At 40.5% G+C, this 25,291-nt stretch overlaps 2 protein-coding genes across 6 annotated transcripts in view; both read left to right on the top strand.

The window, feature by feature from the left end:
• The window catches only part of TRMT10A (tRNA methyltransferase 10A), a 288,696-nt gene that overhangs the window by 26,727 nt on the left and 236,678 nt on the right, over window positions 1-25,291 (top strand). The window lies entirely within an intron of this gene.
• EMCN (endomucin) overlaps window positions 6,432-25,291 on the top strand; it is a 55,891-nt gene continuing 37,031 nt past the window's right edge. The window contains exons 1-2 of one of the 3 annotated variants that reach the window (XM_057417941.1): window positions 6,432-6,651; window positions 23,880-23,939. In XM_057417941.1, coding sequence (XP_057273924.1) covers window positions 6,591-6,651; window positions 23,880-23,939 — 121 coding nt within the window. In that variant the 5' untranslated portion in view covers window positions 6,432-6,590. The remainder of the gene's footprint in view (window positions 6,652-23,879; window positions 23,940-25,291) is intronic. The other 2 variants (XM_057417943.1, XM_057417942.1) reach the window with 2 other exon arrangements.

Below are 25,291 nucleotides of genomic sequence, written 5' to 3'. Positions count from 1 at the left end.
AGCCCCATGTCCTGCAGTTCAGAAGCTCCCAGGGTCCTCTAAGAAGTAGCTCAAGCTCCCCACATCCCACAACATTGACAAACAGAAATGAAACTGGGTAATGAGGAAGCTGGACACATTTTTTTCTGTGAATCCTTTTATGAGTGGATGAAAGCATAGTTTTATAACAGATGTTGGGCTACCAGCATAAGCCATAGTGTTGGCTGCTGAGAAATGTATAATGCTTGTATTTAAGTACAATAGGCTCTTTATAATCAGATATTTTATAATGTTCTAAGATGTTCTCTTCCGGCATTAGTGGTTTGAAAACAAAGCTGACACTGTTAAAAACTATAGCTTAGGCAGACCAATGCACAGAGCTGGGACTGATGAGAAACCTGATACATTTTTCCACTGCTTGTGCAGAGGAAACCAAATGGAAAAGAGAAGCCACAGAAACTCAGTTCGTCAGAAGCTTAATGTCCAGTAACATCTTACACAGGAAAACAGACAAGTGCGGTTACAGCAGAAAGTGCATTTTGTTTTTCAGTACCAAGGTCCACTGCTGTCTCATACTGCTGCTTATTTTTTAGCTAGGCCCAAGAAGAATGAGCTCATTGCAGTTTACCACAACAAAGACAAGATATATGTCTGGATAGATAGCAGCTCGATCTATTCAGACTTTTGGAAAATTAAAAGCATGGTTCAAACACATACTTCTGTTTTGTTTCCTCTGAGACAGCCAACCGTATAATCATTCCATGCATTTCAAATAACGTAAGAAACTGAGACTGATTCACTGTTTCCAGTTTCATTAGCTCAGGACAGGATGCAAAGCCTATAAACAAGTTCTGTATGAGTCTTTATATGACATGATGTTCCTTGCTCTAAATTTGCAAGCCCACTTTCTTTCATATCCCTAGAGTGACTGTCTGTGGTCTCTCTTCCAGCTGTCCTGACTCCCCGTACATAAGCATGAAGTATGATTTGGGACAGAAGCACCTTTTCTTCCATAGCTTTCTTCTTTCAGCTACTGTAATTATGCTTAAGCTTCTCTCTGACCAGCAAGATCAAAATATCTATACATCAGTAACTCACCAATAGGGAAAGAATGGACCTAGACTGGTGTCCTTAAAAGGACCTTGCTTGTTAAATAGCGCATTGAAACTCAAAGGGAGGTGCTCACAAAGTCAAGGGACAACCACAGAGTGACTAGTTGACAAAAATAGCCAAGTACAGCTTTTCGAGTTCATAATCCAGATCTGAGTGACTCCTGAAGCCAATGAATCAGGTCATCAAGTGTAGCGTAAATTGGTTTCCTTCCATTAAAATATCAAGAGGAGGGCCACCAGGATGATCAGGAGGGTGGAACACTTCCCTTATGAAGACAGGCTGAGGAAGTTGGGGCTGTTCAGCCTGGAGAAGAGAAGGCTGCGTGGAGACCTCATAGCAGCCTTCCAGTATCTGAAGGGGGCCTATAGGGATGCTGGGGAGGGACTCTTCATTAGGGACTGCAGTGACAGAACAAGGGGTAACGGGTTAAAACTTAAACAAGGGAAGATTAGGTTAGATACAAGCAAGAAGTTCTTTCCTGTGAGGATGGTGAGGCACTGGAATGGGCTGTCCAAGGAAGCTGTGAATGCTCAACCCCTGGCAGTGTTCAAGGCTAGGTTGGACAGAGCCTTGGGTGACATGGTCCAGGGTGAGGTGTCTCTGCTCATGGCACGGGGGTTGGAACTAGATGATCTTAAGGTCCTTTCCAACCCTAACTATTCTATGATTTTATGATTCTGAAACATATTGTTCACTGGGTAAGGAAGTAAGGACTGAACACACAAATGAGACTGTCTATTGATACCCAAGACTCATGAGATGGTGAAATAAACTGTGGCTGATTATGGACCTACAGTTTTGGGAGCAGAAATATGAAGTACATATGTGCAGAGCACTCTTTCTATCTTTTGTTTTGCTAGCAGCAGCAAAGGAAGTATACAGTAAGAGAGAGATGGACAGAGGTAGCTTGGGAGGATAAATTTGCTACACCCTTTTGATAGTGGCATATATCTACTGAATACCTCAAACATACAACATCCTTTGAAATCTAGCATTCTAGCAGAGTGGCAACCACATTTCTACAAATATGGTCCTGACTTGTATCAATTGTAAGTGAGTAAACATTGATCCAGTTCCTTGGAACATAATTTTACTCTCTGTAGTACATCAATAGAGTCCCAATTATGAACGAGTAGGAAAAACATGCTCTGCAGTAACGATATCCTTACAGGGTCTGTTGGAATTGCAAACAAACAATACTCAAACCTGATAGCTAGAGTTACAGTAGTTCTATTAGAAATAGCCTTGAAAATATCTTTCATAAAAAGAGTACTGAATACAGACTAAATGCATTTTGGTCTTAGTGCCTACATAAAGGCATCTAGGCACTAAGAGTTTTAGTGGAATTTTTCACATTACCTCTGAATCAAATCAATGAGATTTAACCATTTCCATGTTACAAAGAAAAGGTGGCTATCTTGGGTTTTTAAGTGCTTAAATACATTTGCAAACCTGCTCTTTCATATTTTTAGTATTATTGAGTGCAGTGGAATTTGTGCACTGATGTTTCTATTCTCTGAGATGTTTCACTGCTTCCATTAAAAATTCAGAATAAAATATCTGCATTTAAAATGTACCTCAGCATGAATTTTCAAAGTAACTTCTGTACGTGACCATCAAAATATCTTGGCTTCATACTGATATAGTCAAGTTCTTTGGAGTTTTACCTTATATTCAGATTTTAATGTATGTAATAGTTGAAAACAAGTGAACAAGTGTTTTAAAAACAATTTAAGAAAGAACAGAAAATGTGGCTAAACAATGTATTTTTACACTGTTGCAACCTCATTTTTCAATGTAAATTGATCCTCTTTATGGGACTACAACCAAATATATAGGTAGGTAGTAGGTAATTTCTAATAAAATACCACTTTAGGTATATTTGCTGAAATACAGATGTAGCAAGATAATAGGAGTTTGAGATAAGCTTTCTCTTTTTCTGTCATTCTGCAGAGTTAAAGTAAACATCAGTGGAAGAGATAGCAAGTATCAATGGGGAAGGCCAGTAAATTTAGTCAGCATGTTTGTTTCTTGATTTTAGTAAATCATCAAAGACTGCTTATCTTTTGTATCTTCTTATTTTTGCTTTTGTGAGGACTTTGACATTTATTCTTCACACACATTGGAAATTGCCAGTAGGCCACAGCAAGACAGCATGGCTGTCCATATTATTTCCTGTTTTATGCAGTGGTGCTTCAAGAATATTGAACAATATGTAAAATTTCTACATTCTCTAAATCTGAAGGGGATTATTTGAGCCTCAAAGGAGAACTGTGCATAAAAAGGCAATATTTTGCTCCAAGCAATGTGAACTAGGAAAGAATATATAAATACAGCCAGAGACCAATAAATCTGTAACGGCAAATCCACTGTGGCATTAAATGGTTTCCCTTTAATAATGAAATACCACACTGGCAAAAATAAATATATAACTCAGGCTACCCCAACCATTATTGGACTGGAAAATAATGGTGTTTTAAAACAGAGAGTCCTTTCATTCTCTAGAGTGCCCTTTGGCCACGTTTCATATTTTCTTCTGCAACTATGAGGGCTAAAATCTCACTTGAAAAAATGAGGAAACAGAGACTGTCACACAGTCACTTGTTCTAGGGCTCGAAGTGAAACTCCAGATATTCCAGAGCTGGCAGTAATACCACAGTTGGCAGCAGTACCGATGACCAAATTTCTCTTTATGAAACAAAGCACACGTTGGCACCGAAGCTACGTTTCTTAGTTTGAGGAAAGAGAGAAAAACATTTATTCAATAAAGGAAAACTTGTTTGCTCGTAGGGAGAAAAGAGACTTCTGTTCAGTAAACACACAGGAATAATCTTTTGCTACTAAGATTGTTGAAAGTTTTCAAAACCTTAAATGTTTTCTTAAAGGAAAAAACAAAAACAAACCACTGACAGGAGTTGGGAGAATCTCTCTTCTGCAACTCAGATGCTCCAACCTGGAAGCTACCACTCAGCTTTGGCCAGAGTTTTGCTTTCAGTGAGTTATTTCAGCTGTTCCCCTTCTATTCATACTATTCATTACTGTGCTGCTGCTATCCATACCAAGTTTCATCTAGCAAAATTTAGCTGCCTTTGATGTTTATCCTAGTGAGTATCTCACTGGGACACGGTTCTCTTGATGCTTTAGAGAGGCATTAAGCCTTAGGACTCTCTGAAGTAGAACTTGAGATGCATGACATAGTGCAGGGCAAAGACACTCGGTCCTTTCATTTCTTCCCAGCTCCTTGCATGAGGCTGGGGAGACTTTTCCACACTTGCCCCTGTGATATGGGTAGCTACTGCAAGGCTGCAACACTTTGTGCCATTTCTGCTTGCAGTGAATTCCAGCTAACCACCATAGTCTCCATCTTCAGCAGTGGCTGCACACTGAGGACTCTTTGGGATGCTGTTACTCAGATGACCAGTGCTGAACCAAATGAGTACTCTCTTAGATATTCAGATAGTTTCTCTGGGTCTCAAAACCCAAGGAAGGGATCCAGTCCTTAGGCTTCTTACATTTTGCAGAGGTTCCATTTCAGTCACTAAAATAATATTCCTTTCTGTATCCTTCTTCAGGATTAACTTTTCAGGTGGTGGTTTGTAAATGCAGTAAATAAAAGATTAAAGTCCCTCCTAGTGCAATAGCACTACCTGGGATCAATTCACTTTCCATGTTCAAATTTATCTTTTTGCTTGAAGGCTTTCTGCTGCAATAGTTGCTGTTTTTCTAGCCCATTCTAACTTTAGGTCCTACGTCGGCACAAAGCTAGCATAAAAACAGAGCACTGGCGCTAACACCCTGCCATATGCTCCTATCAACTTGACAAAAGTGTCATCGTGTGGCCCACCTCTACTCTGAGTCAAGTTTGTATTACTGTGTGATCCTTTCCAATGGTGGTGAAAACACTGTCTTGCTAAGGAGAACTTGAATGTTTGCTTCTCTCATGGGTGCTTATACCTAAGTTTGTTCAAATGAAGTTCTAGAAGTTCATTTCCTACCATCAGATATCTGATCAGAGTACCAGCTTTTGTAGCCTGCAGTGGGTAGAGGATGTGTCATAACCTTAAGATGTAGAAAGACAGTTGTTTCTTTAACTAAACAAAAATTATTCCGCACATGATGCTGAGCTGCTACTGTTTTCCTCATCCCATGAATAAAACAGTTGTTGGAAGCACAGTAACTTAGCTCCCGGGAGTTCCTGTATGAAAAGCCATTCCAAAACTTCCCCTTATAGAGAGAAACAGTCCTGAGGGGACTAAAGAAAAAAAAAAAACAACCCCCCCCCAAAAAAAAAAAAAGAAATTTTTATTACTGCAATAAGTAGGGTTGACTGTTTAATGAGTCAGGAATTTTGTGAGGTCAGCTTTTCCTGAGAGGGGACAGAGACACAGACAAGCAAACATACGGCATCACACACTCGCTGTGGTTGAAGTTTTGTGATTAACTGCCATCAGCTGCCTTGAATCATTAAAGCAAAGAGCACAGGAGTATTACAAGATGATGTTTTAATAGCCTTTAACTTTAGAGCTTTGCTTGGGTTTCTTCCACTGAAGTCTGAGAAATGGCTGTGAGAAGCAGGGACACCAAAGTTTCCCAGACCAGTGGGTTTTGAGGAGAAGAGAGCGATTCTGCGCTGGCTTTAGTATTAGGCAGCCCAGGCAGGAGGCTTACTCTGCAGCAAGTCCATTACTAATGGAGCAGACACAGTCAAGGCTAGTTGCAACTTTTCAAATTCAAAAAAAAAAAAAAAAGGTATAAAAAGGAAGGAAAGAAAAGAAAAAGAAAGCACCCCATTTTCATTAAGAGGAAAAGAAAACAGTCTCCATCCTTAACTCTGAGGAGCCCAGAGCCTCTCCCTGCTGAGGCACCTTGCTGGAGTCATTTCCTCACCCTGTGCTGGTGGCCCCTCATATCCTCCTGGCTGCAGGATGGCAGGTCTCTCAGGGAGACACGCTCTCTGCCTAACATGAAACAGCTTTGTTTTTTGCCAAGGCCACTTTACACAACACAAAGGAGAGGCGGGTGAGGGCTCTTGTTGCACGCTTTACTCCCTCATTCCTGGCTGTGTTACACCCCACTACCTGGGCTCCCTCGCTGCTCGTAAATGTCCCCTTTAAAAGTATCCCCATCTACAGTATAAAAGTTGGTGATGTATAACATATTCTAAAGAAAGATTTGCCTCTGTTCAAAAACCTTCCTGACCTCATGGCCGAAGAAGAACAAAATAATGTATTAACAAAAACATGGTTCACTGCCAAAGAAAAGGAGTTCCTGTAAGGACTGAAACAATAAATCTCCTCCGTACTCAACTCCCAGAGGGAGTATGTTGTGTTTCCTCCTGTTCTTTATCAAAGTCCCCAAAATAAGCAGGAATGGGCAGTGACTAGGCACAGTCTCTACACACCTTTTTCCATGGAGTAATTAAGGCCTGCCTCAGAGTTGAGAGAGCACTCCCTGCCCAGCTGTGTGAGGCAGAGCTGACAGCACTACCACCACCAAGCATGAAGCTCCTAGGGACTGCCTTCTTTTTCTTAGTTGTGCTCTGTGTTTGCACTGTGGGAGGTAAGTTCTTTGTCTTTTTTGAATATACTTGTCACATCTGTGGGGTGTTTTGTGAGCAAAAGCTTAGCTGTCAGTAGCTGGATGCTGCTGTTTTTTTCTCCTTGCAGTTCAGTGATTGAAAGTCTGTACGTTGGAGAAGAAGGTACTAACTGGTTGAGTTATATGTGTTCAGTGGAAAACTTTTCTGCCATTGTATTTTTGTGACAGCTCTCTTTCTGGTGTCATGAAGCTCCTCAGTCTAGGAGAAGTTAAAAACAGAAGTCTATTTACAAAGGTTTTCTGCTCTGTTTTTCTTCCTTGAAATAAAACATCTCTTGCAGAGATGGCTTAAAGAGGGGAAGTGAAATATCTGTCAGATTTTGCAAATACTGCTCTTGCAAATCAAATCTATCCTGATGGATTTCCATGGCACTATGCCAGCAATAAGTTTGGCCAAGGGTAGCTCTCAGAAATTATCTTAGTTTTGCCTCCAAAGATACAGGGGCTTACAGCATTTATTGAGTGTCAATTAATGGGGGATGCAAGCCCAGGGGCAGTATTAGATACTGAGTGCAATATCCTTTTTAAATGATTCTCAAAGCACAGATTTAATCAAACTTTGTTGTGTTCATGTCATCACAGCTTGAAAGATCTTGCTTTTAAAGTGGAATTAACTAGTAAAACCTGAAAAGGTGAAAGAAACTGTAACAAGGGCCAGAATCTATCATCACCTTTATCAAAAGATAGTTTTGAAGGCAAATCTGCTTTTTACCAGTGTTTTCATTTGCTGGCCCTCTGGTCTGAATACCTACAAGCAAATCTTCCACAAGTGTCTGTTGACTGACTGTAGGGTATTTTATGAATCAGCAGTTTAAAAAATGATAATACTAGATTGACTGATCTTAAAAAAGTCAACTTTTGCTCACATTGTGTGTTAAAATCTGGAAATGTCTTTTGTGCTGTAGCTTATGCTATTGCTTGGGCTCATATTGGGCTCAGTATACCTCTGCTTTTAACTCCTCCTAGACCGAGGAGCTTCATGACTGCTGTTAAGGGAAAAAAAAAAATCAATGAAGGAGAGTAAAAATATGTCAGAGGAAGAACCGCTTTTAAAACTGTGTTAAATAAGTGCAAGCCCCAAAAGTGTGTGTGGAGGTACTATTTATTCTCTGTCTGCTACTTCTAGTAAAAATATCCTTCCTGTCATTGTTAAACCTTTAATTTTACAACTTCTGAAAAGCAAAGTGGAGTTGGATCAAAAGGAGCATATTTAACACAACAGTCCATAAAGCTTATCAGAAAGCAACATGCAAAGGTGGGAGGTATTCTGTCAATTTTATACAATCTTTTCTTTAAAAAAGATTTTCCCTCCTCTGCATGATATGAATGAGGTGGAACTGATGACAGTGAATAAGCAAATTTTATATAGGATATATTTGCTCTGGACAACTTTGGTTCCTTAAAGGTTTTTCTGTGCTCTGGGTTTTGGGTTTTGTTTTTTTGTTTTTTTCCTGTTGTTTTTTTTTTAATGCTTCATTGCAAGGTAGACACAGTAGAGAAATTCTATTGGTAAATTCATGTTAGAAAATGAAGAATATGTGTGGGGAAATTTGGAGTATGTCTCTATCAACCTTGTGGAAGAAAAAGTACAGAATCTGGTCAAGCTTCCTTCATTCTACCCCATGCTGACTTGTTAAGACAAAAGCGGTTTTGTTGTCTGTTATATGAGGCTGGACCAAAGTCTATGGATTTTCAGTTTTTGTAATCAATAAAGTGTGCTGGACATCTGGGCTGTAGCAGCAGGACCTCATAATCTGGAGAGAGGAATGGATGGTAAGGAGGCTCCCTCATGCTCAGTCTCCTTTTTTTTGAGCATTGGAGACAGCAGCAAGACATTTCTGCAGTTGCTTAGGAACACTTTTAGTATTTTAAAATTACGCTCAGTAAAATTTAGAGACGGTCAAATCACAGCCCAGCACTTTAATACTCCCTCCCCCAGGTTTTAGGGTAGTTTGTCTTCAAAGCTTACCAAGACAAGTAATGTGTGGGCTTGCAGGCCCTTCACATAATACACACAGGCTGTTTGTGTATTTTGTAAATCATGCAGGAGTGGACAAGGATGTTTCCACTGTGGTTAGTAAAGTATGTACCAAGTACCCTGTGGGGCTTCCAAATTTCATTCCTTGTCTTCAGCCCGTATGATGGCAATGCTTTCTTGGTAATATTCTAATTCATCTTGGAATCTTGCATTCTCAGAAGTCCCTTATCTTTTAGTGGGCTCTATCCTCTGTCAGCAAATTTCTACAGGCTCAGTTATGTACAGATGTGGAGGGTCTATTGACCCTCCTCTCAAGGCTTTTCTTAACCCTTTGATAGCTAAATGACATGCTTAAGGCAGGAATTCCTTCATGCTCATCTCAAGGTGTTCAGTCCTTCCAGCATATTGCCCTTTATTCTTACCTGCTCCAAAATGTATCTCAAATAAAAACGCTTTTTCAGTCAGTTCATAACATTTCCAGCTTTAAACAACTGGCAGCACTGGAATGGGTCAAAGAATATATTGGTAAACAATGATAATCAAATATAAATACTCTTGAGTCTGCATTAAGGTGTAATTACTTTTAAAATGTGTTACAGTGAAGTACTTCTTCTAAAATATGTGGGGAGAGGAACTGGCAAGTGCTTATAATGTAAGTGCTTAGAGATTGCATTTTCCTATGCCTTGGTCTTGTAGTACAGCAAGGCTATAGCTATGCAGCATAGCAGATGTTCTCCGCTCGGTGCTTGTAGCACACTGCAGCTTCCTTATTACTCCAGCAATCAGGTTTCTTTCTTGCAGAAATGATACCAGAAAAGAGTGGGGATGCTTTTTTGCTTAGCATCAGTCCGGATGTATTCCTGTTATGCACTCAAATGTAGGAGCTGGAATGTACTGTCCCACATTGTAGATGTATAGTGGGTGGGTTTATTAATGTCTGATTAGTGACCCCTGTTGACAGCTATCAGTACCTTTCTCAGAGAGTGTTCTTGTCAAAACTGATAGTGCTACAGAAAAGCAAGGATGCTTTTCATTTTGGAAAGCTAGGAGCAAATCTTGGCATTGAGAGCTTGGTCCAAAGGCTACTGAAGCAATTTGGAGCTGTTCCATTACTCTGTGCATCAACCCCAAGCTACATGCTTCCCAGCCCACTTTCCTGTTAAGAGGTTGCTTCAGAGCCTGGGACATCATCCCAACCCTGCAACACAGCAGATTAATCCCAGCTCCCAGGCTGATAGCTTGAGAAAAGTTCCTCTAAACCAGGGCTTCTGTAGTGATTGCATATGTTTGCAGCTGCCTGAACTCTGCATGTTAACAAGAGAAGATGGATGACCTTTTCCTTTTTCATCTTCTGTGCTCTCAGCTCTCAAATCTTCAAGTCTTTTAGAAAATACATTTTAAAAATTAAATACTAACTAAACCGTTTTGAGCAGTTAATGCTTTTGAGCACGGTATCCCTTCGTTCTGGGTTGTTATTCATGGCTGTGCTCTGGGACAGATCAGCAAGGTACTGACTGTCACAGGCAGATTGTTGTCTCATCTATGAAAACTTGAGAAATGTGAATAGGCTTTAGATAGCCAGCTGCTTTTTCACACGTTTAGCTTGCTGGAACCCAATCTTTGAATGTCTTGAGGGTTTGCCTGTTGTGAAGGCAAACCAAACCAAACAAGCGTGTTTTGGGTATTTGTGTTGTTCCTAGCAGTTTGCAGGACTAGCTTTCTCAAAAAACAAATTGTAGTGCTGGAGCCTACCATAGCCTTAAACTGAGTTTTTTTTCCTGTACAGATTCCAGTTCCTCCCCCCGTACCCTGCTGCCACAGTCCTTTCATTCATTAGACCTTCCCAATACTGGGGCTAGTTTTACCTAATGGATTTTAAAGGTGTGCTTATTACTGGACAGAAGAAAACTGCTTGTTCTAGCCCCAAAACTGAATGCAACTTTACTAAATTTACTGAGGATAGAAGCAGATGGCTTGATACCTGCTTGATAAAGAGATTAAGATTTGCAGCCAAAATAAATGGAAGCTGAATTTGAAGGGCAAGCTTCCTGCAGCATTCTGTTCCAAACCTGAGAATACATAATGCCATATAACATAGCCAACAAATGGCTGCCTCCTGAAAATTTATCAGAATGTTTTCTTTTTTATTTAGTTGTGTCTTTTATCTGGATTAAACCCTAGAGTTCTTACTAATTTCTACTCCCTTACAAATTAGGAGGTTGGTTTGGTTTTGTGGACATTTTTCTAAATAGAAAAGTACCTGGAATTTGCTCTCCAATTGTTTATATACTGAGTCCTGTGTCAAAACCCTGCAAAAATAATTGAAAATAATCTTTAAGAAACTGTTTGTGTAGGGAAGAGGGAGTATTTTTAACTGGTGCAATTAGGTAGCCAGGTTATCCTTACAGTCCTAAGATGAGTAAGGCCCCATATAAAATCATATGGGGAAGCCAACTTCATTATTTGTGTTCCTCATGAAGGGGGTGGGGTGTTGTTTTGCTGAGACAACTCAAGGAAGACTGTTTAATGGCTTTATTTTGCAGTTCTGTAAACAGAGAGACAATGTTGGATGTGTATGTGCAGCAGCTGTTATTTACAAATACAATTCAAGAATTAAAGACCTGGTTCCCCTAGAAGACAAACATTTACTTTTAGTTTCAGCTAGCACTTAAAATAGCTGTCCTAGATTTAAAGAGTCAAAACCCTGAGTCCCACCATGTACTGCCATGCAAGCCACCATCATCGTCCCAGAACCTGAGCTATTGGGTGGTGATACCTCAGCTTTCATCTTATGAAAGTTACTCTTGGATGCCCTAAGAGCAGTACGCTGCATCAGCCAGACCTACCTCAAATACAGAAAGTGGTTTGACAAAATTTAATGTGATGCCATCTCTATGCTGTGCCTTCTGAACTTACCTCCCTATGTGAGAAAGATCACTTGCTGATATAATGGCTCTAAGAGAACAAAATTTAGCAGACGTGATACCTGGGGTATTGTCTCCTTGCAGGAGGGGTGGAAAGGAGGTATCAAGCCCTCTGATGCCACCTACGGATGTACTAGAGGCTGGTCTCGGGGGGGTCCAACTTAATTCCAAATAATTGTTTTTCTTGGCAGCTTAATTCCAAATAATTGTTTTTCTGTCCCTTTCAGGCCATATTAACTAACTGGTGCTTCATAAGCTATGTTTCAAGCTAGTAACAGGGCAAGGATTTTCTGACTGTTTTTATATGGAAAGTGGATGCTTGCCTGACTTTGGTACAGGTGAAAATCTAGCCCATTTATCAATAGAGTATTTTTACAACAATTTTTAACCTCTCCTTTTCAATGGCACTAACATGCTCCTGGGTGTTTGCTGCATGTCGTAGGTAGCAACACAACTCATGTTGCTGAAACCACAGAGCAAGAGGCACATAGTTTTGCATCATATTTATCTGCTGTAACCTTTCTGCCTTGTCTTATCACTCTAATAAAATCATGTGTTTTGCTGGGATGGGAACCCAACACTAGCCTTGCTGTCCAAAGATTTCTATAAGATATGTAATAGTTCCAAAAAAACACATTCAATTTGTTTTAATGCCATGATTTCTTAGTGTAGCACCTTGGTGTGAGGAGTGTCAGTATAATCAAAACTTTAGGGTTAAATTAATGAAATCCCTGATTATATTAATGAATTATTTATGCTTCCTGCAGATTTCTTCTTTCATAATCTTTAGCAAGAGATTAATATCGTATTTGGGCTTAAGAAGTTTTGCTTTTGAGGCAACAACTGATCATAATGGCAAAAACTTTGGATTTCAGTTAGTCTGAGGAAAACAGCACCAGGAGATTTACTTTCCTTCCTGGGCAAGGATTCTCATTATTTTCCTCTGTAACATACCTTACTGATTTGTTGAGGCATATTTTCATTGGATGGTAATTATTTGAAGTGATCAGAGCCCCATATATTCCTTCATTTTTTACTAGTTTTTCTACTTCTTCACATGCTCAACATTGAGTCCAGGCTTTATTTGAAATACAGTGTTGATTATCTTATAAATGTTAATGTGGGTGGTGCTATCTATCCCAGCGCGAGGACAGTCTGAAATCATCTTTCTTTGACAGATTAATTACCCTTCCTCATCTCAGCATAGGTTATATATCACAGCAACGTAGATGGTGTAAATATCAGTGTTTGCAAACTCATTCAAAGGCTGTGGAAGCAAAAATATCACCAGACATTGCTGGGTGAAATGGTGAAAAGCTGAGGATTGCTTCATCAAGAAATGTGAAATGCAAATGTTTTCACCCCAAACGCCCTGTTTCATGTCCGTTAGAGAGAGGCAACTTTGGACATGACACATGGCTAATGCCTCCACTGCCATTCAAAGTTCCCAAAAGCCAAAATTAGGGTGCTTCCCCCTCCCTTCCACCAGGAATTACAGACTCTCTGAAACTCTTACCAAGTTATCCAAACCTCATTTCCCCTTGACTCCTCTACGTAAACGTAGAGGTCGGTGGCATGTTGAAAGAAATGTTTGGGGCCAGCAATTTGATTGTAATTACTCATTTCTGCACAGGACTGCTAAAATCTCTTTCTGAAAACTGCAGAATTCTTTGAATTATGAAGCTTTCTGGATGACCCGTGGCATTCAACTCTGCTTTGCCACAAAACACATAGATCTTGGAAATGTAGTCAATACCAAAAACTGGCTGCTCAGAAAGGGTATTACAGTAGAGCAGCTTTAGGTTTTCTTTAGAAAGAGTTTTCCTTATAAGAGTAGTGTATTAATATATTTGCTATGGTTCCAAAAGCAGTGAATGTATCTATCAAACTGTTTGGCTTCACTTGCAACAACTCACTAGAGTAGTTTCCAGTGTGTAACAGAGGAAGAACTTTAATTATGCCAAATAGATCCCCAAGATGTGCCAATCAATGATAGCAAGGGAAGGACACAGCACAGGTATTAGGGGAAAAAATCTTCCTGGTGCAGGACTGTGTTTTGGTTCTCTGTGCATTTTATCTTGTCTAGTTCAAATAGCTTTGGAGGAGCCCATTATTTCCCTTTGCATGCCATTGCCTGCGCTAATGGCTTTGTGATTAGTGTGTCTTAACGCTGTTGCATTTAGGTAAACTAGTGCACAACTTATCTCATTGGCTTGGTGACACTTTCTTATAGTGCACTGTCTGCTTCTTCCCTAATGGCTTTCACCTTGCAGTTCCAAAAACTGACAGAAAATACTGTTTTCAGGTGCAAAATGGAAAATGGCAATTGGTCATTTATGGAAGAAATGGTCAAAGCAGATGAGCATAAGTGTTTGAGTAGGAATGGACAACTCATTCACAACAGTTTTAACTGTCATGGGGAGTAAAATTACACTAATGGCCAATAAAAGTACAAGCGATGTCTATAACTGTTAACCAGCATGAAATGATCAGCTCCCCGCTCACCATGACTTCCCAGTGCACTGACTGGAACCTGGGGTTTTGACAGGCTTGAGCATCCTGAATATGGTCTGCTTTCTGCTCCACTGGGAAGCTGGTTATCAGTGCAGGTGCTGGTATGGCTATCACAGCTGTTCCCACTGCTCTTTGACAATGTAGGTCCTCCTTGCTGACCCTCTGCTTCATGTGCTCTCCTAGTAACAAATTTGGGGTTTTTAATAGGAATGCTTTGGAGCACAAAGCATGTGAGAACAGCATTTCAGTTTTGCATCTGATCTTAGCAGTTGTATCAGATTGGTAGAAACTCAAAATAACGATCAGTATGGCAAGATACTCTCAGACAAGGTCTTCATCATCTATATGTGTCAGCTACAGAAATCAGGTAGTTTGAAAGTGTATCCTTCATCCTTGCATATACCATAACTTCAATGAGACTGTACTCCACTTTGGGCTTTTACAACCCATTTTGTGCTCTCCCTTTGGGATATCGTGTGACACTGAACCTCTGTTCTAGGGGTGTGGAAAAGATGACTTTCTCGATGGGAACAGGTTTCCGATGCTCCAGAGGCTCTGAGAGCTTTGTCAGGAGCAGGGTGGCATGGGCGGGTGTGGCTGAAATGGGTGTCTAGGCTAATCTGGGATGTGCTAAAAATAAATACATTATAGTAGACACTGCAGTGACCCTTTCCTGAATTATACAATTAGTCATGGTGCTGGAGATGCATTTGGATCACAAACACAGGGCAGCACTGTGATTTTACTAGCTGCTGCAGCACATTGCAAAGGAGAGCTAGGATTTGACCTGGTCTCAGCTTCCCCTCTGGCTGTTTCATATCTGCCCTACCCAAACGCAGCTTTCCTGGGAAACAAAAATAGGCTTGCAAATAGCATGGTAAGGATAAAGCATTGTAAGCATTACCCACAGAAGAACATAGTTTTCTCTCTGCCTTATGGGTGTGGGTGACTTACACCAACGCTCTTGTTCTTTCCTGTTGCAGGGGAAGGGGCTCTCCTTTCTTTCTTTTTCTACTCAGCAGTGCACAATATGTAAAAAGCTCTTTCTATATAAAACTGCACCCATTAAAGACGTTTTAAAAATTGATTTAGCATGACTAACACAAGGGAGGTGGCAGTTTGTTTTTCATACTATAAAATAACCCTTGGTAACTCCTACCTTTTATCTTACACGTGGATGGACAAATATATCACCATCAAAGGATGACAATCTGGTGGTTTAAACAGCTTTAAAGGGTTTAATTAAAACCTATTAAATAGGTTTAACAGGTTTAAATAAAGAGAAGTGCAGAGCTTGGAGCCGTGGTCCAAGGCAAGCTGGAGTGCTGATGAGCATGCTGAGTGCATTTATTATTTTATGGAGTGCAAACAATGTGCTCATCCCTCTGTAGTACACAGTAATAAAGATACCCAGGAAGCTTCACACAGGAGCAGAAAGTGCACTGAGAAAACTTGTGATTAAAAGCCCTTGATAGGGAGATGACACTTCTTCTGAGTTAGTAAAGGAAACCATGAAACTGGCTGGTAAGCACCCAAATCTTTATGTCCACACAAGGTGAGAGGCAAAGCATGCTGTGCTTGGGTTGTTTCAGATACTCAATAGAATACAGGGCACTCATTCAACCCTTCTCGTTACCGTCTGCTTAGGGGGAGCCCTCAGCAATGTACAGCCATGTTAGATGAGGCTGGTTCTTGGCAGCTGCTTTCTCAGTATTTCTCTGTGTGGTGGCTCCCCGTGCAGGAGCTCTTTGTGGAGTGGAAACAGCACTGTTTGCCTGGGCAATCAGTAATTCCCAGCAGCTCTGCTAGTGCTTGGTGCTGGGGCACTCTAGCCACACACCTAGGCAAACAGGAGGAGCACTGGGGCAGTGCTGGCACAAATGCTGCATTTCCCACCTTCTTGCCATTCCCTACTGGAGAAATTGCAGCAGTTGTCTCCCTTTCGTTCCTCTCTTCCACGCTGGCTGTGGGGTGCCTCCAGTGTACCTGGTTTGCATTTCCTCTGCAGAGCCCGAGTCCCACATTGCCCCAGTTACTGCTGTCTGTTCTCGGGCCATGCAGGAGCAGCTCTGTCCCTATCTCCCTTTCCAGCTACCGGGCTTTTGCATTTATGCTTTTCCTTTCCTCTCCTGTTTTCAGCTACTTTTTCTTTCTGCAGGGAGGGTACTGTGCCCTTCTGGCCCAGGAGCTTCTCATTCCTGCCTTGGCATCTTGCCCCATGCTCCTGCCTGTGTTTCTTGCTACTCTTTTGTAGAAGGTCACCTGTCCTGTGACACCAGCCTTCAAACCAGGACCAGGAGCTACAGTGGAGAAGTAGAAAGTTGAACTTAAGTTTAAGACCTCAACGTGTAGGATTTATAATAGTATATTTTCAGTTTGCTGCTAAAGAGATGTGACTGAAAGGAAGGTAACAGCTTGACAAATGTGAGATGGTTTCCCACCTCCCTAGGCAGTGGGAGTTATAGGGTTCCAGCTGGTTGGCATCAGGCAGCAAAAATTGTGGCCTCTTCCCCCTGCCTTACAGTTTTTAGCATTGCCTGGAGTATCTGACTCCATCTCACAGGGGTTCAACTTTAACATGACCGGTGTAACTTTGTTCAGGATCCACATAGTCCTTCCAGTTGCTGTTGTAAGATACTCACAATGGAGGAAATCCTGAGGAGGAAAATGGTTTAAGTTGCAGAAGGCTGCATTAAGAACATCTGCAGAAGCACAAAAGCATTGTCTGGCCAGGCTGGAAAAACACTTTGCAGTCCTGACTCGTGAAGATACTGCAGTGGCAGTCATCCAGCATGGGACTGTTATTAGGGATTTGGGTTTTCTTTCACCAAGTGCTGTCACAGAGTGAATTGTTACATGCAGATACTATTAAAAACACATCTGAACGTATGTGTGAGGCATGCCATGCTTTAGCAAGTGAAGTGTTATGAAGGTATGAAGGCTGTGTATTTTTATTTGAGTTTGCTTCAAATTCATGAAGTTTGCAAATGGCTTTGTTTAAGTTAACGTCCCTTACTACACGCTGTTGTCAGCTCCAGCCATTCACTGAATTACTTCTGAATCTTGATTTAAGATGTAAAACACAAGTCCTTAGGGATTAAATGTACTAGAAAGAGTATTTACTTTCATCAAATTAGTTCTTTAAGGGCAAAATATTTGCAGATTTTTAATATGATGGGGATTTTTTTTTCTGACATTTTTAATTTGTAGATTCTGTATTTGTGAGCTTTGAATAGGAAGAAAGGAATTGATGGTTTCAAACAGTACTGTTAAAATTGCTCTTAAGCCCAGCGTAATAGCACAACCCAAATGGAAGGTTTTGTGGTCTGGAGGCATCTATGCTTCCTGAAGGAGTTGCTTGCAGTGCTTCCTGGTTTTCTAAATAGCTTGCATAGTATGGGTTAGTAATTTTTACCCGACCCTATGATCACAATTCGGCACTGTCAATTTTTTGGAGGTTTTATGTCACGGTTTCAGTCTTAACAAAATACTTTAGGTGAAATGAAAAGTATTATAGGCACCACTGCTCATAAGATTTATCAAAACATTGTATATGAAGCCCTCTGCTCTTAGAAACATACCTCTCCTGAACCTGCAGATTTCCTAGCAATGTGTTTTTCTTGGTATTAGGTAGCTCTTATTTGTGCAATTATAACGTGGGGGGAGAAAAGCTGCATGTAGTGGAAATAAACTAAAGAAATGCAGGGGGAGGACTGAAATAACAACAGTTACCTAAAATTAATCCCATTCCTTGCTCTGTCCTACTTTATAGCTTTCTGCAGTATTTTTGGAGGGTTGATTCTGCATTGAACACATGCTTCAGACAAAGGCAAATGTTGAGAAATCTGAGATCAGTTGCAAATGCAAACATTGCAGCTTGATAAAAATGGCAGATGCATTTGAGATCTTGACCTGCAAATATCTCTGTTTCTTGCATAACTTCATTAATGCTAGTATGTGCTGCCATAGTGTGATGCAGTTTGTAGTCCTACAGAAAATAAGAACATAGTATTTTTCTCTTTTATCAGCTGGAAAATGGAACACAGGGAGTGTCCATGTGGCAAAATGCATAGAAATACCCAAACTGATCTGAATGGGTCAGATTAAGTCCCAGAAGCTCCATCTAAACTAATTAAACTGTATTTTTCCACATAGACTTTCCAGGAAGGATGGAGTCATCTTTACTCCACAGTTGTAGCCATTTATCTTATTTGTGATTATATAGCCAGGAAAGCTATAAACTGGTGACCTCACACAGTATTTGTGGTAGCACAGTACTGTAGCATGGATGCCACAGATATGCAGGAAGCTGGGCAGATCCTTGGAAAACTGGCTAGCACCATATCATTACAAATCCGCCATAAGCATCCGTTTCAGCTGCTTTAAAGCATCCTCATATGTGACTTGGCAGAATATTACCCTAAAGCTGTGAAGGAGACTGAGCCTGGGTTTCCCAAATGCTGTTTGTAGCACTTTGCCTTGTCCCCCTCGGCTGGAAGTGCGACCTAGGCTTCCACAAAACATTACTGAGGAGGAAAGCCAAGGAGCACATACAGGCTTAGCCTCACCCCCGTAGAAGACCTATTTCTACATCAGGAATTAAACCTTAAGTTTGATCCTTAAATGAATGTATTCAGGTGCACTTGAGCTCTGTTTGAAGGGCTTGAGTAGGGTTTGAGCAGTGACTAAGACTTGTTTTTGCTCTTTGCAAATGGGGGGGGGGGGGGGGGGGGGGGGGGGGGGGGGGGGGCGTTTGTGCAATGACTGGTTGATGGGAGATGAATTACTCATCTAAACAAACCATTTCTTTTTTTGGGGGTGTGTATGAACCTTTACACAGACATGCACTGCAAAAGAAGAAAAAAAAAGGAAATTGTCTCAAGGTTTAGGGTAGAAGGTCATGAAATGGGAAAGAAAGATGGGTGAGGAGTGAAAACAGAAATAAGAGAAGTGTCAGAGCTACACTGGGCCTGGGGAAAGATCAGATAGGGGAATGAAGAGATGAAGCAGCAATAAATGAAAATGAAAGAGAAAACATAACAGACAACAGAGCTCCAAGATAAGAGCAAACAGGTTGTGTACATTGTCAGGCAGCAGCTATTTATTGGGAAATCTGAGAATATCTATACCAGCTGTTCTCACAAGGACAGCTATAACTTTCTCCAGAAAGGACAAGACATCAGATGAAGTGTACAGTCTTCCCACGGATAATGCTGGAACAACTGTTACAGGAGGCTCTGTCATGGTCGTGGGGGCTGGCAAAATTATCATTTGCTTCCTGGAAAAAGATAGCTAATTATTTCTGATGTTGTGGAAAGACAGAAAGCATGAAAGCAACTTTTGACTTCTCCATGACTTGTGTGTAATTGTAAAGGCCCAGGGTCACACACACAACCATAATATAATATGCAATAAACAAACATAATATAACACTGCCACCTGTAGATTCTGCTTTATAGCTTTGAAACAGGAAATTAATGTGTACAGGTTTCCTCAGGATACCTCTTCAGTAATTGCTACAGCCTTCTGATATTGGTCTGGTTGTGAGTGGGAATATCTTTCATCTTCATCAGGAAACTGGTTAAAACTCTAGCTTCTGTCTGCTATGCCATCAGCTTGACACAGGCTCTGAAAAAACTGTAAAGTTTCTAGTCCAAGTTTCCCTTGTCCGTTGTCTCTAGTTTTATCCTCAGTGGATATAATGAGAAGTTTATTCCTCGGCCTCTGTTGCAGCCCCTCAACTACTTAGGTGCTGTTATCAATCATGCTGCCCATTAATCTTTCCCTCTCTGGGCTAAGCAAATGCAATTTTTGCAATCCTTCCTGAGAGATTTTTCTAGACTTATGATGGTTTTTATGGTTCTCCATTAACACCCTCTTCTGTGCATCCACACCCTTCTCAACACCCTTCCAAAGCTGTGGTCTAACCAGTGGTCATCTGAATGGAGGGATTTTAATATGAACATACGCTCCGGTCTACCTAGTGCAGGGTCAAGTGAAAAGTGTCAAACAGGCCATTTCACTCACTATTTCTGTAATGATAGTTCTTTTCTGTAAAAATTGTTTCTTTCAAAATCAAATACTGATGGCAAATTGGACAGCATTTAAATTCAGTAATTCATGTAACAAAAACAATCACTATATATTTTGAACAATTAAGATTGTTTCTGTTTTGACTTTTTGGCATTCATTTTGCATTAGCTGCTTCATGTGGTATTTTAAACTGAGTGATTTGTATCCTGTAGTGTATAAACAGAACTACTGATGTAGTATCACGTGGTCATTCCTGCCTTTTTTTTTTGGTCTTGATAATAGCAGTAACAGACACCTAATTAATACAAGGTCAAAACCTGCTTATCTTAGTCTTCCCAGTGTAAAGGTAAAGATAATGAGAGGGAAGAAATGGTGAAAAGTCCAAGCCCTCAGACCTTGGAGACCAAAGCCTACATCAAAAGCTGCAGCTTGAGGACAACCGTGGCCATTGGTCAGCCCTGCCTGAATGCAGGGGCCCCTTCTGAGTTTTAGAAAAGAAAGTAAGTGCAGTGAGTGTTTCAGTTTGCTCATTTCAAAATCATGTCTGAAGCCCAGATACAGATGACTGTACTGTTGCTTTAATTTTAGAACAAATGTACCATTTAAATCCAAGACAGAAAAGACAACAAAGGGAAATTCTGTGAAAAAGAAAGAAGGAAAGGAAGAAAGGAAGGAAAGAAGGAAGGAACCCCAAACCAGAAAAGACAACAAAGGGAAATTCTGTGAACAGGAAAGAAAAAAAGGAAGGAAAGGAAGAAAGGAAGGAAAGGAAGGAAGGAACCCCAAACCAGAAACAAAACAAAATCCCAGCAGTTACTCTTTTTTTCAATCTGGCCTTGTGGCCATGGGTCAAATGTTTTTCAAGCTCTTCTTAATTCTTTCTTATTTTTCCCTGCCACATTTATTGTCTTACTGCCTCTGGTCCTTCCTGCCCTTCCTCTCTCATCTTCTTCCTGTATCGTTATCTCACTCACAGTTCCGATTTCTTCTTGTCTTGTTAATCTACTTTTAGACTCTTCTCTTTTTTCTTTTTGGATTTTACCACCACCAGCCCTTTATTCAGCCCAGTGTCACAGCTGAGCACCTTTTAGCTCTATGCATGTTCTCCAGATACAGGGGTGCTACATCACAGGTCTACCTATGCTTTTTTGGCCGAGATTATTGCCAGTAAGCATGACAAGTGGGAGAGGTTTGTGTGTGGATTACTGACTACATTTTGGCTACTCCCACATCAGAGTACATCAAGGTACTCTTGATTCAAAGGGGTCACTGCATCTAAATTTGCCAAAAAACATGCCATTGTAACCTTACTTGGCTGTCTGTCATCTGAGGCTGCAGCCAACCTGACATGAGCAGTAAAATGAACCTTTCTGTCTCTCTCTTTGTCTAGCAAAGGTCTCTAATGATCCAAAGTTCTTGTCTCAATTATTTTTGATCTTTTGCTTTTATCCCCCAAAGGATTCTCCTTAGTCACAAGTCAACACTGCAAATAAGGGCATAATAAGACACTTGCTTCTTTTAATCAATTCCCCACAAATCCCTGCAAGTTTTAAGCATTTTTGCATGTTGCTTTCGGTTTGTTTTCAAAGTATACTTAATTATCCACCATTTCAAGAAAACAATTCATGAAACTACTTTATTCTACTCTGCTAATCCAATTTACCTTAGCGTATCTCTAACCTGTGATAAAATCAGCAAATTGTGACGTAAACTCTCATTATTTTAGTTTTGAGGAAATCTCAGCCTATCAGCATGGTTATTAAATAGAACGCCTTTAAAGGATGAATAATCTGAGTATTGCAATGAGCTTTCCACAAAGTCATGATGAGTTAGGGAAGGAGTGAATTACGGAATGAGTTAATTGACCAGCTAGTGCGTTTAGCTGGTGTTACAGACATGGTAGTTACTGAGAGATGTTATAACAAACCATATGAAATGTAGGCACTGTTGAAAAAACATTCTGGTTTTGTGCTGTGGCCTTGCAGCATGGGGAATTACAGGAGCTTTGTCAGCAGCTTGTAATGAGAAGGAAGAGACAGAAAAATGCTCGTTGTTTAGAAAACAAGATTGCTTTTTGGTCTATTTGGATTAATTTTGTTTTTAAAGTATTTCAGGGGTGGGTTATGAAGCATTATTCCGACTGGGTAACTAAACGGCAAGAAAAAACTGTATTTTAAATACAGAGTGCAAGAGGCTGTGCATAGCCTTCCTGTAGTCATGTGCCCCGGGGAGTAGGGCTGGAGCAACAGCAGGCCCATAGGGAACTGACATCATTTGATATGGGATATGCCCACATCAGACTAGGCCAGCATGTAAGCCATTACAAAGACAGCAGCATACCTAGAAAAGATACCCAGGAAAGAGGGACTCACTGGGAAGGGGCAATTCATCAGCTGTTACCAATTAGGTAACCTAAGAGGGCTGATAACATCTTACACTGCTTGAATAGGAATTATAAGGGTTCATCTGACTAGACCTTCATATGTGCCTGCAGGGCTCCTATAATTGTATTATGTATTGTTTTTTCCAGGTTAGATCTGTGACTCTGGCAGGCCTCTGGTGGTGCTCGTGAGATGTTAATCGGAGCACAGCATGCTGAGCAAAGGGAACAAAGCTGATTGTTCTGCTCTGTAGCCAAAAAAAAAAGAGAGAATGCCAGCAGATATTACCATGAATGGAGTCACACAAGAATAGTGACATGCTGTCCTGACTCAGTTTTGCAATGTCTGTATTACAGCATGCTAATGCAGCATGACAGGATGTCACGCTGCAAACCTGAAAGCATTAGGGGATTAGTCTGTGCCATTTTGCTCTCCCATTCAGTCATACAGTCGATATCGTGCTTCCCAAATGTGCCCACCCTTGTCTCACAGCAGTGTAAAATCATTAAGAAATGCCACTGTTTCTGATGCAATGTAACTTTTTTACCCCGCAACTTAGTAGAAAGATATGAACACAAGCAATAAAACTGAAAATCTTATTTGAAGCCAAAACTTTTAGTTGAGCTATTGTGTTACAACTTCCCAGCACAGCCAGAAGATATAGAAATTATTTTGCTTTTGGTTTAGGGTGGGGTGGAGGGGTTGTCAGTTTGTTTTGCAATACTGGAGACTTTTGCCTGCTAACTTGACCCAGGATTTTTATGACTGGCATTATTTACTGCAGTAAAATCCCAACAGCTGGAGCACTGCCTTGAGGGCAACTGCAAAAGTCAGTCATTCGTCAACCTGGTGCTACCCAATCCATGTTCTGTGAATTCTCCTATTTCCCTCATATAAGGATGAGGGTGATGCTGAAAACTGCTCCTGAAGTGCTTGTACTAGCCAAGGAGCCAGTACAGTTTTGTTCCTCCAAGGCAGGAGAAAGGGTGCTTACTCCTGAAGCCAGTTATTTTAGTTAATCTTTCACCCTGAAGACCCAGAGTGGCCATGGCTGTGCTCAAGGAAAGGAACAGCTAGCAAAGAAATCTTTCATTGCCTGCAGGAAAACAACCCACAGTCCAAGGAGAAAGGCCGTAGCAGATGCTCCCCATTACAGCAGTGAGGGCAAAACTAAGAGACTTAGCATACAGCTTGAAAGGCTGCTAGCAAAGTCGTATGATTTGGTTGCTTCTGCTAATAAGCTTTTGAACTTGATTTTCCAAGGAAGTCCTTGCTGCTGTCTGCCTAATATGCCTATGTAGTGCTAAATAGGTCTGGAAGGTTGTGAAAGTAATATGATCATTTCTGTGTTTATTTCAGAAAATGGTATTCAAGCCAGTATTGCCAGTGCAACTGTTTCTGCCTCAGCATCAAAATCTGGTAAGAGTTCAAATTTGCTATTACCTGATATTCTGAAGCTCACATTGCCTTTTTAGCATTCAGCTTTTCCAACTTCTGGGAGAAATTAGATGAATTATTTCCTGTGAATGTAGAGCAACATATTTCCCTAGGCCTCTTATCAAACTCTGTTGAGAAGAAAGGCTTGAGGGATCTTAGTAAGGAGAGGATTAATTTGATCAGGATGCAAAAACGGTTTCAGCCCAAAAAGGCTGAAATTCTGTGAGTTGTTATGGTTTCAAAGAGTAGTCCTAGTGTGATCTAATATAAACAAATTTGTTAAGACTCATAGTTCAAGAGGTTGCTAATTGAGAATAATTTTGGAAACAGCATCATTCAAGGGATATGGCAGGAGGGAGCAGCTGTCATTTGACGGATATAGAGTGATGGAAGAGGACATGGGTTTTGATAGTAAAGAATTACACAATCTATGCCAAGGTTGGGCCTTAGTTGATAGGAGAGAATAAATGTGCATAGAGCTGTCACTTGCAAGAAATCTACTGATAACTTCTTGAAATTATTGATATCAAGATTCACTTTTGGGGGTAAGGGATCAGCACCAGTTTGCTCAGTTTTAAAAGCTGCATTCTCTCCTACTTCTGTTTGTGATTATTTCAACTAGATCAAATTTTATTTAACTAGATTAAAGTCCTAAAACTGTGAAGATTTAACAGAGAAAATACCTGCTTCAGATGGTAAAAATCTGTGACTCTGGTTTATTCTTCAACTTGCACATTCAGTTCTCTTTATTGTGTAGGCTTGTAGTTATGAAAAATCCATATTGAACATATTTCATTCATGTGAGCTAAATATCAACTCCTTTATTAGTTTGAATACTGATCTGCTGCATTAAAAAAGTGATCCATGTGCGAGAAGAAAACTTGGACACAAGAGTTACAGATACTAACGAGATATGCTAATGAGGCTGTTTTCAAGCTGAAAGTACTGCGATGATTATGAGCATATACTTGAAGTAATGGAGGTGAATAAGATGCAGCCAGGTGAAGTATGCATGTTACAGTTATTACAGCAGAAGAATTAGTCTTTTTCAAACTGTGTTGCAGTTCTTTTATGTTTCAAAACCCCTGATGTTAACGTCTGTTTCAAAGACACTTTATAAAGGCTCAACCCCTCACAGTGAATGAGCTCTTTTGATGATTCACTGAAATTTCTCTTGCAGCTTTCCGTCACAGAAAGGAAAGCAGAATTGTTATTTATGCCTATGAGAAAAGCATCAGAAGCCCACTATGAGATTAAAGCACTTTGCAGGTGTGAGGCAAGCTCCCAGGGTGATCCATTCTTTGAGGCACTGCTGTTCTACATGAACAGCCAGC

This window comes from Pezoporus wallicus, unplaced genomic scaffold, assembly GCF_028554395.1.
Source record: "Pezoporus wallicus isolate ANWC-B61680 ecotype Strahan unplaced genomic scaffold, APGP_CSIRO_Pwel_v1 contig_6999, whole genome shotgun sequence".
NCBI classification, from domain to species: domain Eukaryota; kingdom Metazoa; phylum Chordata; class Aves; order Psittaciformes; family Psittacidae; genus Pezoporus; species Pezoporus wallicus.
This window is presented reverse-complemented; position numbering and strand designations above follow the sequence as displayed.